Below are 18,214 nucleotides of genomic sequence, written 5' to 3' on the forward strand. Positions count from 1 at the left end.
TTAAATCAAAATAAACAAAATACTAAATTAAAAAAAATAGAAATGAATTGATAAAATGAGAGAAAAGTAAGCATAAAAATCTAAATAAAATTAAGAATAAACCAATAAATGAACAAAAATCAGCAAATATAGGTATTAAAAATAATCAAAATTTGCACTGAAATAAACAAAATGAGCATTAAAATAAACAAAATGTTTATTAAATCAATAAAATGAGTATTAAATCAATAAAATGCACAAAAATAAGCATAAACAATATACAAAATGAGGATTAAGTTAAAGAAATTAACAAATATAAGCACTTGTGGAGGCTGCTGAATACATCTGGCCATGACTACACCTTCTTTTCAAGCAGACACTCTGTTTACAGTCCTATAGACTATTTTCTGATTTCACATTCGATAATTGAAAGTGTTGGTAATTGCAGTATCGGTACAATAGCAATAACTGATCATGCTCCCATCAGGGCTGGTTCTAGCCTGTGATATTAGGGTGGGCTGGTTGAAATAACAGGTGGGCAACTTGGTTGGTATGTACAGACTATAGCAATAGTGGCCTGAAGGCTCACAATTTGAATTGCAGTCCTGGTGGCACTGAAAAGAAGTGGTTTGGGGGTTTATGTAAGTATAAGAATCACTTTATTGGTCCCCAAAGAGAAATTCAGTTGTCGGGCAGCTCATCTGTGTTCATTTACTCTTTAATATAAAATAAAAATGATTTTAAAAGTCCTTCCTGCATATTTCTTTTCACTGGATGAGTTTGGAAAATAAAAGAATGAATACTAAATACTCATAAAATAAATTATTCTCACTGCCAGAATTTATACAAAAAGAAGGCAGTCTACTCTTGTTCAAACTCAGACTGAAAAGTGGCACAAATAGAACAACCACACAAACAACGGAAACTGGGCCAAAAGTAAAAGTAAAAAACAACTAAATCATATTTTTTTATATTTCACAAACCAAAAAAGTCTTATTCAAATTCAATCTGAAAAGTGACAAATGACAAAGAGAACAACAAATCTTTTTCCATCTAAAACCCTGAAATTTAGACTCAAATGACAGTAGAACTATATACATTTAGACTTTCATGACGAAATTATTATAATAATTAATGTACTTTAGTGACAGAGATCATTTGCCTCTCATTCGGTTTTTGTCCCTTCCTTGGGCGATGGTTGAGAGACCCTGTGTGTGTGTGTGTGTGTGTTTTACTGGCACTGTGTATGTTTTTTGGTTTTACTGGCGTTGTGTTGCCCAATGTGTGTGTTTTATTGGTGCTGCTTTAGTCAGTGTGTGCGTACTTAATGTGATGTGAGTGGCCGCCAAACTGGGGTGACTGCTCTGCAGGAGCCCAGAGATAATGCTTAGCCCAAGAGCACGTCAACAAGCCACAGATACAGTGAAATTCTGATTGAGAGAATTGTGGTATTAAACAGAAACCCCAACAGGTGCAGCAGTGACCTCGATAGGTGCAGGAGGGACCAAGGAGGAACGTTTTACTCCCCACAGCCCAGAAACTGTGAACTGCTGTACGAGCAAATGAAGCACTCAGGAAATACAAAACAATAATGACAATCAATCACTGACAGAATGGGGCGGGCTGTAGGCTGCCCATCCAATTGCAAATAAGAGCCAATAGTAATGTAGTCTGTTATGTTTTTCTATTGGATAAACGCTTTCCCTTAACTTTCGATTGGGTGGGCAAGACGGACATTTGGGTGGGCTTAGCCCACCCCTGCCCATACCTACCGCCGGCCCATAGATTTGGTCTTACAACTGGGGTCCCATCGGGAAAGGTTTAAGGAGTCGAGGATGAACACAAGTATCCTAAATGACAATAAATTTTATGTAAAATCACGAGACCTTATTAATGAATATTTCAAAATCAATAATAACAATGCAGAACAAGGCTTGATTTGGGATAGGTTTAAAGTCTACATTAGGGGAATTTTGACACAGCATTCTTCCTTAACCAAAATGCAAGAACCACAAAAAATTGTACCATATGAACATGATATAAAGAAAATTGGAGAAGGAATATTGTGAAAATCCTAATCCTTCAGTTCCCAGTCATTTGGCTAGAGCTAAATATGAGCTAAAAAAAAAAGTTGAATTGAATTTTTTCTCCTGTGTTGGCTTCTCTACACTCCCTGTAAAAGCTAGGATAGACTTCAAAATACTCCTCCTCAGTTACAAAGCCCGTCATGGCCAGGCACCTAATTATCTGAAAGAGCTTTTAGTTCCATACAATCCATCTAGAGCACTACGCTCTCAACATGCAGGGTTACTGGTGGTCCCTAGAATCTCCAAAAGTAGGACGAGGGCTAGAGCCTTCAGCTATCAAGCTCCACAATTGTGGAACCACCTCCCTGCCTCAGTCCGGGAGGCAGACACCCTCTCTATGTTTAAGAGTAGGTTAAAAACGTTCCTTTTTGATGAATCCTATAGTTAGGGTAGCTCAGGCTGCTCTTAGTTATGCTGCTATAGGCTTAGACTGCTGGGAGACTCATCTGGATCCACTGAGCTCTTCTCTGCTCCTCCTCCTCTCTGACCTCCTCTCTGCTCTTCTTTCTCCCTGCCCTTTTCTCCCCTAATTGTCTCTTCTATTTACGCCCCAGTGAATACATGTCACTGACTTGACTTCTTCCCTGGAGTCTCTGTGCTTTATTGCCTCACAGGTTCTTACAGGATCATCACAGGTTTTCCCAGGATCATCTCTGACCTGCTGCTGTGGTCCTGCCTCTCTCCTGCCTTCATTGTTATCACTCACTTATCCATATAGTTATGATAGTGTTTATTATGTAGTGCCATAGATGGTAGAGGTTTCTATTATTTGTACTAATTGTTGTAATTGTAGTATATCCACTGTTAGTACTTGTATTTGTAGTAGTGGTATTAACAGTCATGGACATTTGTTCTGGTTTCTAGTAATTATACTAACACCAGCTGATCTACTTTTGACAGTTCTAGTTCAGTTATCTGTGCATCAACTGCATCCATGTGTCTCCCCCTACTTCCCCCCTTCTCCCCCTCTGCCCCAGTCTCTCTCTTTCTCTATCGCTCTCTCTTTTCTCCTCCTTTACCCTCTCTCTTTAACCCCAACTGGTCAAGGCAGATGGCCATCCTCCAGGAGTCTGGGTCTGCTCGAGGTTTCTGCCTGTTAAAAGGAAGTTTTTCCTTGCCACTGTCACCAGTCACAAGTGTTTGCTCCTGGAGGTTTCAGTTAGGTTTCCGTAAATTGGCTTAGAATCTGGTTGGACAAACTCGATATGTAAAGTGTCATGAAATAACTTTTGTTATGATTTGGCGCTATATAAATAAAATTTGATTGATTGAGTACTCACTTTTCAGACTTAAACAGAAGTGGTATGAATCTGGTGATAAACGCCAACAAATTGCTAGCTTGTCAGTTAAAGGCACAACAAGCAGCTCGTCAAATTGGGGCTGTAAAAAAATGGTGTTTGAAACATCGTCACTAGCAGTGTTGCCAGATATGACTGACAGTTTCCAACCAAAATCCAATGTAAGACCCACCCATCTCATTAAAAAACAGCCCAAATTTCAACCTCTCCAGAGACTCATGTTAAAACCATAAAAATATTACATGCGTTATAAAGAACATGTCATAATCACACTGCACTAGGTGCGCTAAATGAACAAAGAACAAAATGTGCCGTGCACTAATACCCCTCGGCCAGAATGGATAGACGGACAGATGGATGGACGGACAGATGACAAAACGATTACAATACTGGCCAAAGGATAAAAACAGTTACACAGGCTCCCCACAGGGTGCAATCAGACAATCAAATAGAGAGACAGCGAGATCCCAAATGGGTTTTTGGCATGCCACTAGGTGGCAGTGGCATATGGCAGTGTGGTTCTGCCACATACCATTTAGCAGTGGCTTATGCCAGAGCCTGGATAGGGGTATGCCAAAATGTTGTGACTGGTGGTTTACCGGTAAGGGGCAAGAGCCAAATGCCTGCTGTCCATCACACAATAATCATACCGCCCACCCACCATTTCACTTTACAGCACTATCTAATCATGTCTTTTTTTTTCTTTATTGATAACAACACTGAAACATTGTTGACGATGTCAAGAAAATGTCATCATTCAATGTACTTTTGATTCATGTGCGGTGCAGTGGAGGTTTATTTTATTTGTTTGGTATGTTCCTCACAATGACAGTAAATCTGTACACGTATGGCTGTAGATGAGTACAGTCAAGTCAAGTTTTAGTGCCGTGTTAAGTGACTACGGTTAGCCTAGCCACTGTAGCTAGCCTAGGCACAGTAGCCAGCCACCGTTATTACCTTTATATTCCCTTTCACTGTATACTTTCTGTGTACCTGACTTTATTATCTTCATTGTGGGATTTTTTTTTTATCAATTCAACTATTTCTGTAAAGTCCTGTGAGGTGACTTACTAGGCTCTATAAATAAACTGAATACTGTATATATATATATATATATATATATATATATATATATATATATATATATATGTATATATACACTGAACAAAAATATAAATGCACGACTTTTGTTTTTGCTCCCATTTTTCATGAGCTTAACGCAAAGATCTAAAACTTTTTCTATGTACACAAAAGGCCTATTTCTCTCAAATATTGTTCAGAAATTTGTCTAAATCTGTGTTAGTGAGCACTTCTCCTTTGTCCTTTGCTGAGATAATCCATCCACCTCACAGGTGTGGCATATCAAGATGCTGATTAGACAGCATGATTATTGCACAGGTGTGACTTAGGCTGGCCACAATAAAAGGCCACTCTAAAATGTGCACTTTTACTGTATTGGGTGGTCCAGGGGGGTCAGAAAACCAGTCAGTATTTGGTGTGACCACCATTTTCCTCGCACAGTCTTCTTCATGAATTCTCTGAAACACCTTTGGAGATGGCTTATGGTAGAGAAATGAACATTCAATTCACAGGCAAAAGCTCTGGTGGACATTCCTGAAGTCAGCATGCCAATTGCATATTCCCTCAAAACTTGTGACATCTGTGGTATTGTGCTGTGTGATAAAACTGCACATTTTAGAGTGGCTTTTTATTGTGGCCAGCCTAAGGCACACCTGTGCAAAAATCATGCTGTCTAATCAGCATCTTGATATGCCACACCTGTGAGGTGGATGGATTATCTCAGCAAAGAAGAAGTGTTCACTAACACAAATTCAGACAGATTTGTGAACAATATTTGAGAGAAATAAACCTTGTGTGTACACAGAAAAAGTTTTAGATCTTAGTTTTAGATCTGTTCTATATATGTACATATATATATATATATATATATATATATATATATATATATATATATATATATATATATATATATATATATATATCACAAGACTTACTCTTGTACTTATGTTTTTTTATGAAAAGGTGTGTATTATGCCAATTGCTACTGTTCCAGGCGATATCATGTTACAGCTGCATGCCATTTATAGGGGTCATTAAGTTATTCTTTTACTTTTCCCCCGCTACTGCATGGTGGATCAAAAGAGTGACATCAGCCAGTCCCACTGACACAATCCTCCTCGAAAGCGCCATATACACCATTACTGGTGGCCAACAGTGCCACACACCATCATCACTGTCATATACCATTTCGGTTTTGCTGTGTGCCAATGGCTGATGATGGCTGGTCACGATCGACAATGCAGTGGTGGTGGAAGAGTAAAGGAATGACTCTTGAATGGCATGTGATAAGTTTAGATTCTGAACCCTCTCTTAGGAATTTCTCATCTTTCTATCAATATTAACGAGTTTCATTAATTAATTTATTTTGTAGTCTAATAAACCTCTAAAATTTTGTTGATAGACGTGATTGAAAAAAGATAACTACACCAACAGTCCCCCCTGCTGGCAGATATCTGACCGTTTAAAGCACCGTTTTTACCTCCGCCCTGAGGTATTGTGATCACTTTACCTTGTTTGTTTGCGTGTTTGTTTGTTTGTTAGCAGGATAACTCAAAAAGTTATGGACGGATTTTCATGAAATTTTCAGAAAATGTTGATACTGGCACAAGGAAGAAATGATTATATTTTGGTGGTGATTGGCGGGGGGGGGCAAAGATCTGTCTTGGCAGAGGTCTGCACTCTCCGAGTGCTTTTCTTGTTTAATGCTGCAGATACTTCAGTGAAAAAATAAATATAATCTGTATGTAAACCCAAAACCTGACCCTGACTTTTATTATTATTATTATTATTATTATTATTACTACGACTACTTCTACTACTACTACTACTATTATTATTATTTTATTACTAACAATTGCAGTAGAATTAGTAGTTGGGGTGGCATTAGTATTGTTACTATATAGATATTGTGAAAATAAAATAGCCCAGTGTATTTTGCTGGACAATCAAATCAATATGAAATGCCATATAAGCCATTCTTGACATGTCATGTGGCTTATACACAGCGGATTCTTCCCCCAGTTCAGTTAACCTTAATCCATCTCAAACTGATGAGTTTGTTGATAATACAGCAGACTCTGCGAAAAATGTTAGATGTAACCGCTCCAGTAAAAAATAAGATTATAAAACAAGGGAAGCGTGCTCCCTGGTTCAGTTCCCATACTCACCAATTAAAGCAGCATACCCAAGAACTTGAGAGAAAGTGGCGTTCCACTAAATTAACAGAACACTTTTCAGCCTGGCAGAACAGTCTAAATAAATACAGGAAGGCACTTCATTCTGCTAGAGCAGCCTATTATTCATCATTAATAGAGGACACAAGAGCAATCACAGGTTTCTGTTCAATACTGTAGCCAGACTGACAAAGAACCACAGAGCATATGAGCCTAGTATGCCCTCTACCCTCCATAGCAACGATTTTATGAACTTCTTCAATAATAAGATCTTGCTCATCAAAGATCAAATTAATGGTCTCTGATCCTCTACAAACTATAGTCCACCCTTTAATCCTTCAGACCCAGAAACCACAGAGTTGACTATTGAGCCATCTGGTTTTATGGATTGCTTTTCTCCCATAGAGATCAGTCAGCTAACTTCGATAGTCTCTTCATCTAAATCGTCTACCTGTCTCTTAGACCCAGTTCCAACAAAGCTCATTAAAGAACCTTTACCTTTACTTAGCAGCCATCTCTTTGATATGGTTAACCTGTCATTATCAACAGGCTATGTACCACAGTCCTTTAAAGTAATTGTAATTAAACCTCTTCTTAAAAAACCCAGCCTCGACCCTGCAGTTTTAGCTAACTATAGACCCATATTGAACCTTCGAAAGGTTCTGGAGAAAATAGTAGTCAATCAGTTATGTGATTTCCTTCAAGCCAACAGTTTATTTGAGAACTTCCAGTCAGGTTTTAGGGAACATCATAGTACAGAGACGGCACTGGTCAAAGTTACCAATGACCTTCTCACTGCTTCAGATAAGGGTCTGGTTTCTATACTGGTGTAACCGGTGGTGTCGGACTCTGCGTTGTGTTCTTTTTCTTTTAATGATGAGACCCGCACGTGTGTGTCTTTGGAGGTAGTCTCCGTTTCTTGATCTGACGAAATGATAAAACATAAAGACCTCCGGTCAGTACCCCACGTTAAGCGCACTCCTCTCCCACAGAAAACCGGAACAAAAGGGAACAAAATACATTGAATTATTAAAACAAAATACAGCATACCTGACAAAAATGATAAAACATAAAGACCTCCGGTCAGTACCCCACGTAAAGCGCACTCCTGCACAAACCCAAATGTTTAAATACATTATAAGTGCCTAATACAGCCTAAACTAGTTGGTTCATGTAAAAAAAATTAAATTAACAGAAGTTAAACCAAAAATTTTCACAAACTACACGGCTGCTTACCTCTCCCACAGAAAACCGGAATAAAAGGGAGGAGGCAAAGGCGCGAAAACTCAAGTTATAGTGCGCAGCGTCACACTGTAAACCGTTCGATGGGGAACAGACCAAAACAAAAAGTTCCACACACACTGATCCGAAGGCCCACAATGTCAGGTACTAAACCAAAAGAAATTAAAATAAAATGAACAGATTTTGTGTAATTATAACAATACACAATATAATATACATACCCACATTGCTGCTAAATAGTTGACCCTGTTACACTGGTTTTATTAGACCTTAGTGCGGCTTTCGACACTGTCAACCATCACATCCTTCTGCAACATTTGGAAATATCAATTAATATCAAAGGATCAGCATTAATGTGGTTCAAATCCTTTCTAACAGATCGTTCTCACTTTGTTAACATTAATAATGAATCCTCTCAGTGCACTATAGTTAGTTATGGAGTACCTCAAGGCTTGGTTCTTGGACCAATACTGTTTATCATATACATGCTTCCTTTAGGTAACTTAATAAGAAAACATTCCATCAACTTTCATTGCTACTCTGATGATACCCAATTATATTTATCCATTAAACCTGATGAAGCCAATCAGATAGCCAAACTACAGGAGTGCATTAAAGGTATTAAAGATTGGATGACCAACAACTTTCTGCTGTTAAACTTAAACAAAACTGAAGTCATTATGTTTGGCCCAAAAAGTGTTAGGGATGCAGTATCCAGCGAAGCAGTCGCTGTGGATGATGTTACCCAGGATCCCAAAACCACTGTGAGGAATCTAGGAATTATTTTCAATCAGGATCTATCGTTTAACTCTCACATAAAACAGATTTCTAGACCTGCTTTCTTTCATCTGTGTGATATTTCTAAAATTAGACATATTTTAACACAAAACGATGCAGAAAAATTAGTCCATGCTTTTATTATATCCAGACTAGATTATTGTAACTCACTTCTCTCAGGCTGTCCCAAAAAGTCCTTGAAGACCCTTCAGCTAATCCAAAATGCTGCTGCCCGTGTACTGACTAGAACCAGTATCAGAGACCATATTTCTCCTGTGTTGGCTTCTCTACACTCCCTGTAAAAGCTAAGATAGACTTCAAAATCCTCCTCCTTACTTACAAAGCCCTTCATGGCCAGGCACCTACTTATCTGAAAGAGCTTTTAGTTCCATACAATCCATCTAGAGCACTACGCTCTCAACATGCAGGGTTACTGGTGGTCCCTAGAATCTCTAAAAGTAGGATGGGGGCCAGAGCCTTCAGCTATCAAGCTCCATGATTGTGGAGCCACCTCCTTTCCTCGGTCCGGGAGGCAGACACCCTCTCTATGTTTAAGAGTAGGTTAAAAACATTCCTTTTTGATGAATCTTATAGTTAGGGCAGCTCAGGCGGCTCTTAGTTATGCTGCTATAGGCTTAGACTGCTGGGAGACTCATCTGGATCCACTGAGCTCTTCTCTGCTCCTCCTCCTCTATGACCTCCTCTCTGCTCCTCTTTCTCCCTGACCTTTTCTCACCTAATTGTCTCTTCTATTTACGCCTCAATAAATACATGTTACTGACTTGACTTCTTCCCTGGAGTCTCTGTGCTTTATCGCCTCACAGGTTTTCCCAGGATCATTACATGTTTTCCCTGGATCATCACAGGTTTTCCCTGGATCATCTCTGTACCTGCTGCTGTGGTCCTGCCTCTCTCCTCCTTCATCATCATCACTCACTTATCCATATAGTTATGATAGTGTTTATTATATTGTTCCATAGATGTTCTAGTTCAGTTATCTGTGCATCACCTGCCTCCATGTCTCTCCCTCTACCTCCCCCCTTCTCCCCCTCTCCCCCAGTCTCTATCTGTCTCTATTGCTCTCTCTTTTCTCCTCCTTTACTCTCTCTCTTTAACCCCAACTGGTCAAGGCACATGGCCATCCTTCAGGAGTCTGGGTCTGCTCAAGGTTTCTGCCTGTTAAAGGGAAGTTTTTCCTCGCCACTGTCACCAGTCACAAGTGTTTGCTCCTGGAGGATTTCTGTAAATTGGCTTAGAGTCTGGTTTTGACCAACTCTATATGTAAAGTGTCATGAGATAACTTTTGTTATGATTTGGCACTATATAAATTTGATTTGATTTGATTTATATCGTACTCTGAAACTGGCCTTTGCCAGTGCTAATGGTATATATGGCACAGCTGAACTGGCGCATGACAAAACTGAAATGGTAAATGGCAAAACTGGAATGGATTTTGGAAGGAAAAATAAAGTAAAATCCTTCACTATATAACATCTTGCTGATCTGTGCTTTGTGCCAATTTAGTGCATGGTGCTGTGTGTTTGACTCTGTGCTGAGTCTATGTGTTGGATGTGATGTCCTTGTGATTTCATGTCGTCAGTTTTGTACCTTTTAAAGGATTTAGTCAGACAATTAGAAAATAGAAATAATAAGAATAAGAATAAAAATAAAAATAATAAAATAGAAAAAGTTAAAACTTGTAGCTGAGATAAAGGCAATAATATAAGAAAAAAGCTATGATTATATGAAGCAGATATCAATATAGGAAAAAAAAATTATATGATAAAAAAGTAATAAAATTGTGTTAAAACTACTATTTTTTTTATTGTTTTAGAAAAAAGGGTTATGATTATGAGACTTTTCTAAATTCCCAGCTGACCCAAAGGAAGCTGTTTATATTTGATCATTATTTACTGTTCTGTTATTTGATAACCACTTAATTAGGGCTTAATTTGTTTTTTGTTCAGATTTTTATTTTCTCGAAAATATATAAACATAGTTTACTCTTATATGAACATGCTTTTATATATATTTAGCCCCTCAAACAAGGTTGCATGTTAAATTTCATTAGGCAATGTAATAAATATTTCACAATAAAAAAATGAAATAAGGATTCTCTTCTATTAGCGCAAAAAAGTGATGTCAAGTGCACTAAAAGTATTATGTAAAACAATGTAAAATTAGGTGCAACTTGCCAACTTTACACATTAAAGATTAAAATATAGATATTTTCTAACTTCTTTTCAACTAAAATTGGTGAAATTTGATCAATAAATGACCTTTTTGATCTTATATTTGCTCATTATTAATTTGTTCAGTATAATTTTTTACAGCTGTATTTATTTATTTATTTTCATCAGATTAAATCTGATCACCTGTTTGTCCCAGGTCAGGAAAAGGTCATGGTGTGATGGTGAATCAGGAGACTGTTGTATCTGACAGGGAACTGGTAAAAAAAAAAGAGTTGATCACTGAGGATGGAGTGAGTATGGAGTGAGATATCTCACTTCAGTGGTCATAAATATCTTTACATTTCAGTTATCACTTAAGGAGTTCAGCTGAAAACCAATGGAAGATGAGGTAAAGTTTGAGTCCCACTACAAGACTAGTGTCCTGTTTAATCAAGTCCTACAGTAATCCCCTCTAAACATGAAGATTAAGTAATAAAAAAAAGAGAGAATTAAATCAACAATGAGCTAGCAACACATCCAGGGTGTACCCCGCCCTTGCCCGAAATGTAACTGGGATAGGCTCCAGCAAGGTGGTTCAGAAGATGAATGAATGAAAATGAGTATTAAATGAATAAAATGAACAAAGTTAGCATTAGAATAAACAAATGAATATTAATTCAGTGAAATGAACAAAAATCCTACAACAACCCCCTATAAACCTGACAAATGCTTAATTCTTATCAGACTTCTCAATGGGAAACACTCTCATTCTTAAACCCTCCCACCCACATTTTTTCCTGTTAGGTTGATCCTCCCTCACAAATTTACTAATTAATTCAGTTCTATGTAGCATTAATATTCCAAGACCTCACCAACAGGAGAGACAGACTGCATCACTCACTCAATAAAGTATAAACCTGTTTTCACCCATCTGTGTTATTTTATCAAGTTTTCTTCAAACTGAACTCATAGCTGTATATTTTCAGTCGGTCAAAATAACACATCACGTGATAGTTTATATAACTCTGTTAACTTAGCTCTATTTTAAATTTTTTTTTTGTTTTAAATATTACATATAGAACCTTTAATTGCTTTGAATTTGACATGTAGTTCAGATTTATTTTATTTATAATTTTACACGTTTCCATTGTCATAGCTTCTGAGTCACATGACGACATCAGCAGATTAATCGCTGATCTACTTCTTCAGTTCCCAACTATGATTATATTGTATATCATAGAACCACTCTAAAACCCACTATCAGTCAGCTTCTGCCGAGTTGTAATGTTGTCTCATTAGGGCATCTTTAGTTTCTTTGGACTCAGTAAACTACAGAGAAACCCTCAGTCTGGATAAATCTTCATGTGTCCTCTGGTACTTTATATTATAATGTGAATCCAGACAGAGTGTGTGGTATTTTCATGATTTTTCTTTAAAGTATCAACTAATGTTGTTTTCATGACCTTTTGGCTTGTGACAGAGGTGATGCATCATAAATAAAGTAGCACAAATTATGAATGAGTCAGTAAATAGAAAATTTGTCATTTAATGCAACATAATTGTGACTGAATTACAATTAATCTCATGGAAATAAATCACCAAACTGACAGACAGGATGTTTCATACAGGTATATATTACAATGTGCCTTGTTATATAATACAGTCAGGTTCTGTTTTAATAAAAATAAGCACTGGAAGAGGAAGTGATAAGTTTTGATTTTATTGTAAATTGGACATTATGCACATTACTTAGCGATCAATGACTTGTTAATTAAGCGGATTAAGTGTTCGTCGGACACTTGGCGCTGAGTGAGAGTCCAGACGACGTCAAGTTGAAAAAAAAAAAAAAAGGCAAATTTTAGCCAGGAGCACAGCGAGTTTGAAATGCCACGTACAGGACAAAACGGTGAGGGGAAGTACCAAAATGAGGGAACAAGAACATTTAGTGGCTGACAGTGTTTGTGCTGAAGATACCAGCTGATGAACACCAAGAACCGTTTTTTCTTTAGTTGTCGTCATTGACAACAGTATGGGACGATAACTGTGAAGGGGACGAGTCCAAATCTTTTCAGCCAAAATATCTGAGCGCGTTTTCATAAATGTGGACAGAATTCTCCCAAAAAATTATTTGACAAATTCAGTAGGTCCAATAAAAGGCGTGATCTCACCGACACAATATATATTGCACTCATGATACTGTATTTTTAGGGTGTTTTTGCATTCAAGACGCTTTCGTTTTTTTCCTATGTCATTTTTCCTTGATCGTCACCAGCAGAAATACAGAAGAGGATCTGCAGAAAAACACTGGTACGAGTCCGTCATGTTGCCGTGAAACCAGACCTTTCGTTGTCCCTGTTTTCTCTAATTTTTGTACAAAGACAATACAACTATCCAGTCATGCAACGCTGTTTGGGATCAGGGTTGGGTGGGGGAGCGGGTGGCAGGTTGCGGGAGTTGTCCGTTGTTTTATGCTCTCCGTGGCTTTTTTTAAGCGTTTTGCATTTCCTTGCCGATCTTGTAGCTCAGAATCTTGTTCCAGTCAATCTTGGTGCGTGTCACAGGAAGCTGGCGGCGTAAGGCTTTGAAGGTAGTGTCCGACATGGTCTGATAATTCTCATTGATGGCCGTCTGGAAGACAGAAAATAGAACATGAGCAGATGCATTGATACATAAAAATCTTTCAACTGGGAATGAACAAGTAAATTAAGTGACTCACGTCTTTTAAAATCACAAACAGGCTTTTCTGTTGGTTTTATCTTTTCATTTTGTTTCACACTACACAGATTCAGAGTCATTATTTCTACCTAATCTAAAGCCACCAATAACAGTCTTTTACATTATTTTTATGTCACCTTTGTCTTTGGTCGTTCATATTATTTTAATCTTTTTTGTCATGTTTTCCAACATTTTCATTGCATTATGCTTCATGTTATTTTTGTCTTGTTCATTTCATACAGTGTTTCTGGTATTTGAGTATGTGCTAAAGTTACTATTATTTCTATGCGCTATAAATTAGAAGCACAATGTTGTTAGACATTTATATTCTCAGTCCACATATCAACATTTTTAGACATGCTACTTTTGTGAACTTTGAGTATGGATACCAGAAGAGAACAAGGAAGGATATTTCAGGATATTATAAGGACAGGAAATGTTAAGGTCTTAATAAAGTGGTTTATTTTTAGTACTAAATCTGATATTTTCACAAGGCGCCAACCCAGTAAACCTCTGAATGTGCTTCCTATACTCAAAGTAACATTTACAGAATATCATCAATAACAATCTGAAATTCTGACTTAGCTGAACAGTTGCATCAGTGCCTTTATTGTATTCATTGTCCTACCTGAAGACTTTTAAAGGAACTGATGGATTAGACAGAAAAAGATGACCTTATACTTGATCAAAACCTCAGATGTGAACTCCTGACTGATTAGACTCTTATGTTTTTTTCCCCATTAACAATGACAAACAAATAGTCAATCAGCACCAGAAACCATGATGGGAATGAAGAATATTTATTGTAAAATGTCTTCAGACCATTAGTATTAACAGAAATGCAGCTTTTTTGCTCTACATTCACACATCTGATTACAAGACATATGTACCCAAATAAATACAGGATAAAAGATATTTACATCTGATTTCTACAAACCTGATAGTCGTTCTCTGCAGCCTCCATGATCTTAACAAACTCCTTTGCAGTCGAAGCCTCATTCTGAATAAAAAGAGGAAAAAATTAGGTTAACAGTAGGCAAGAACATGAATTACTTCTAAACTCGTGAGTGTGCATCTATAAATATGAAGACAATGCAACTCAACACTTAGGCTGAATCCAAATTCACCCCTTGGCCTTACCCCTTACCCCTCCGTTTTGCGCGTTCATGTGAAGGGGTAGGGTTGTCCCGATTCTCGATTAGACGGAGGGGAAGAGCTAAGGGGGAGCGCTGTATAGCCCTTAAAACAGAGATTTTTCAGGACCATACTACAAACAGAGCTGTAGGAGAAATTTCCCATAATTCTGTTCAAATCATTGGCAAGATGGAGGTAAACACAACCAACAAGTGTAGCAGTACGACTAAAGAAAACCACAAATGTAAGTATTTTCTTTGCAAATAACTTAATCATTTGATAGTCTGTTTAATGCTGTTTCAATGTCTGACAAATGTAGCAAAAAACGAGGTAGTTGTGGATGTGTCTCTGTTCATGTAGGCTGTTCATGGTAGCATAACATAACATGTTTATCATATACATATTGTATTTCCCTCATAATGTTAAAAGGGCATAAAGAACGGCATAAAAAAATCACTGTCAGCATGATTCACATATCCTGTTAAACCTGTCACAAATTCGGCATGAGTGTTACTTGATAGGCTGGGTTTGTCACACTATCAGTTGCAAGCAACAGGGTTTCTCTGAAGTTTCCCTGACATTGCTGTATGTTGTTAATGCAGGGACTCCAGAGCAAACAAAGCAGCTCATCAAATTCAGGGCTGAGATTTATGAAATCCAAAAGTGCAGCCAAATCACTTTGGGAGTGAATAACTGATTTTAAATTTGCTTGACAGCATACTAACATCTGTGTCGTTCTTTTTTATTCATTACTGTAATATTATTACTCAGCATTTTGTTTTGGTACAGGACACTGATCAAAGACCTTGGACTGGAAGGGAAAGTAACCCCCCAGCAAGCCTCCAAAAAGTGGGAGAATTTGAAAAAAAAAGTACAAGGTATTTAAATTAATTAGCTTTAAACTTAACAAGATACATAACAGTTCATGTGACCATGTGATCTAATGTGTTTCCATCCCAAGAAAGCTTTTTAAAAAAAAAAACTTGTCATGATTTATGAAATCATTACAATGTATGTGTGCGATTATTACAGTTATGTGTGCGATTATTACAGCTTATGTGGGTGATTATTACAGCGTATGTGGGTGATAATTACAGTGTATGTGTGCGATTATTACACAGTATGTGTGTGATTATTACTGCTAATGTGGGCGATTATTACAGCATATGTGTGTGATTATTACGATGTATGTGTGTGATTATTACGATGTATGTGCGTGATTATTACAGTATGTGTGTATGATTATTACAGTGTGTGTGTGATTATTACAGTGCATGTGTATGATTATTACAATGTGCATGATATTACAATGTATGTGTATGATTATTACAGTGTATGTGTGTGATTATTACAGTGTATGTGTGTGATTATTACAGTGCATGTGTATGATTATTACAATGTGCATGATATTACAATGTATGTGTATGATTATTACAGTGTATGTGTGTGATTATTACAGGACCTGAAAATGCCAAAAATTGGCTCTGGAACAGATGGTGGCCAGGTAACAGCACCCACCTGGTAGTTTTTTGAGGATATGCATGAGGTGCTGGGTACCAGGCCTGCAGTCGACCCTCCTGTTGTGGTCTCATCCTTTGGGCCTGATGCTGACCCCATAGTAAGGTTTTAAGATGGCCCACAATCACACATACCAACTAATGCAATAGTAAATACAAAAAACGATATGAGCTCTAGAGCGTTAGAGGAGGTGTCTAGGGAGAGGGAAGTCTGGGCATCCCTGCTTAGACTGTTGCCCCTGCGACCTGGCCCCGAATAAGCGGAAGAAAATGGCTGGATGGCTGGTTGGATGGATATGAGCTCTGGAATTTGGATTATTGGTCTTTTTATACGAGAATGCATACATGGTTATTCAATTTGATGTTGTAATTAAAAACCTAGTATCTTACATTTTATTCCTTATTTGTTCTGTTGTCCTTCAGGACATACAGGGGTTGGACAAAATAATGGAAACACCTTCACCTCAAGATGATAATGCCCCAATCCATACAGCTAGAATTGTTAAAGAATGGCATGAGGAACATTCTAATGAAGTTGAGCATCTCGTATGGCCGGCACAGTCCCCAGACCTCAACATTATTGAGCATTTATGGTCAGTTTTAGAGATTCAAGTAAGATGTCGATTTCCACCGCCATCGTCTCTAAAAGAGTTGGAGGGTATTCTAACTGAAGAATGGCTTAAAATTCCTTTGGAAACAATTCACAAGTTGTATGAATCAATACCTCGGAGAATTGAGGCTGTAATTGCCGCAAAAGGCGGACCTACACCATATTAAATTATATTTTGTTGATTTTTTAAAGTGTTTCCATTATTTTGTCCAACCCCTGTAGTTGAGCCCACAGTGACTGATGATGCAGAGCCCAGCACCTCCACCTCAGCCACATCCCATTCAACTACCTCAGCCTCTACAAGGGTACCCCAACCCCTACAACACCTTCATCCCAAAAGACGAAGAGGAAGACAAAACATACTGTGGACTTCCTGAAGGAGGAGAATGAGAAGGAGCAGCAGCGGCACAGGGAGAGTGAGGAGAAGACGGAGCACTTCTTGTCCCTGTTTGAGCGCATGGTAGATAAGATGTAACTGCCTGATAATGCGGTGCAATATTTAACTCAGGTTCATATGTGTGTTTTATTTACATTGTGAAGTTTTATACAGAGTAGTTGTATAATGTTTATACTGTTTTGGTTTTATACCGTTTTCATTTAAATTGTACTTTGCACATTACAGTTTATTGTTGCAGCTTACTGTTTTTCTACCATTTTCGCACTTCTAATTTTTTATAGTGTGTTTGCTCTTGTATTCTATGTTATTCTTATTTTATTCCTATTTTATTTTTGCTGTCTGTCATGCTGCTGTTGCACTACAATTTCCAAGTTTGGGATTGATTAGTTGATTGACTGATTGGTTGATTGACTGTTTGATTGATTGACTGATTGAGTGAGTGCATGCGTGAGTGAGTGAGAGAGAGAGAGAGAGAGTGAGAGAATGAAACCGTAGCTCCGTTATAAATGCATGTTAAAGCACTGGATACCTCTGTGATTGATTTGGGTCATGCCTCATTCATGTCTGATGGTTATGCAGCAGTAGTCGGCAGTGATAAGAGAGTTCCAGTCCGAATTCTGAGGAACTAAGAAGCTTTGTATAGTTTTATGAGGGAAGCGGTCCTTCCTTTGTCTCCAGGTTCGGACACAGGAATGTGTGTTTCAGTTAGAGGGACGGGATTGCAAACCCTCTTTGTGCCTGTACATAAGATATTTTGTCTTGTGCTTTGATTCAGGGGAATGTGGAGGTTGGTGTTTGTCCAGGGAAAGGAAAATTTCAACCCCTTCCCCTTGCAAAGTTGTTTCAAGGGGTAAGGGTAGCGGTAGGGACAAGGGGTGAATTAGGACTGGGCCTTAGAGATGAGGCAAAAAAGCCCTGAAAAGTATCTTCTGAAAGTAAAGTAAGGATTTGTACAATAATAATCAATAAAAAGTGTTTTGAGGTACTACTATTGATTTGTTTTTCCATGAGGATGTGGTTTTTAACGCTTTGG

General features: G+C 37.9%; 1 protein-coding gene across 1 annotated transcript in view; it reads right to left on the reverse strand.

Annotated features, from left to right (window-relative positions):
* Positions 1-12,330: 12,330 nt before the first annotated feature.
* LOC115421045 (F-actin-capping protein subunit alpha-2) overlaps positions 12,331-18,214 on the reverse strand; it is a 54,450-nt gene continuing 48,566 nt past the window's right edge. The window contains exons 9-10 of the mRNA XM_030136705.1: positions 14,461-14,523; positions 12,331-13,436 (exon numbers count right to left, since the gene is read on the reverse strand). Of these exons, the coding sequence (XP_029992565.1) occupies positions 13,296-13,436; positions 14,461-14,523 (204 nt within the window). The 3' untranslated portion in view covers positions 12,331-13,295. The remainder of the gene's footprint in view (positions 13,437-14,460; positions 14,524-18,214) is intronic.

The sequence above is a fragment of the Sphaeramia orbicularis genome, chromosome 6, assembly GCF_902148855.1.
Source record: "Sphaeramia orbicularis chromosome 6, fSphaOr1.1, whole genome shotgun sequence".
Classification (NCBI taxonomy): Eukaryota; Metazoa; Chordata; class Actinopteri; order Kurtiformes; family Apogonidae; genus Sphaeramia; species Sphaeramia orbicularis.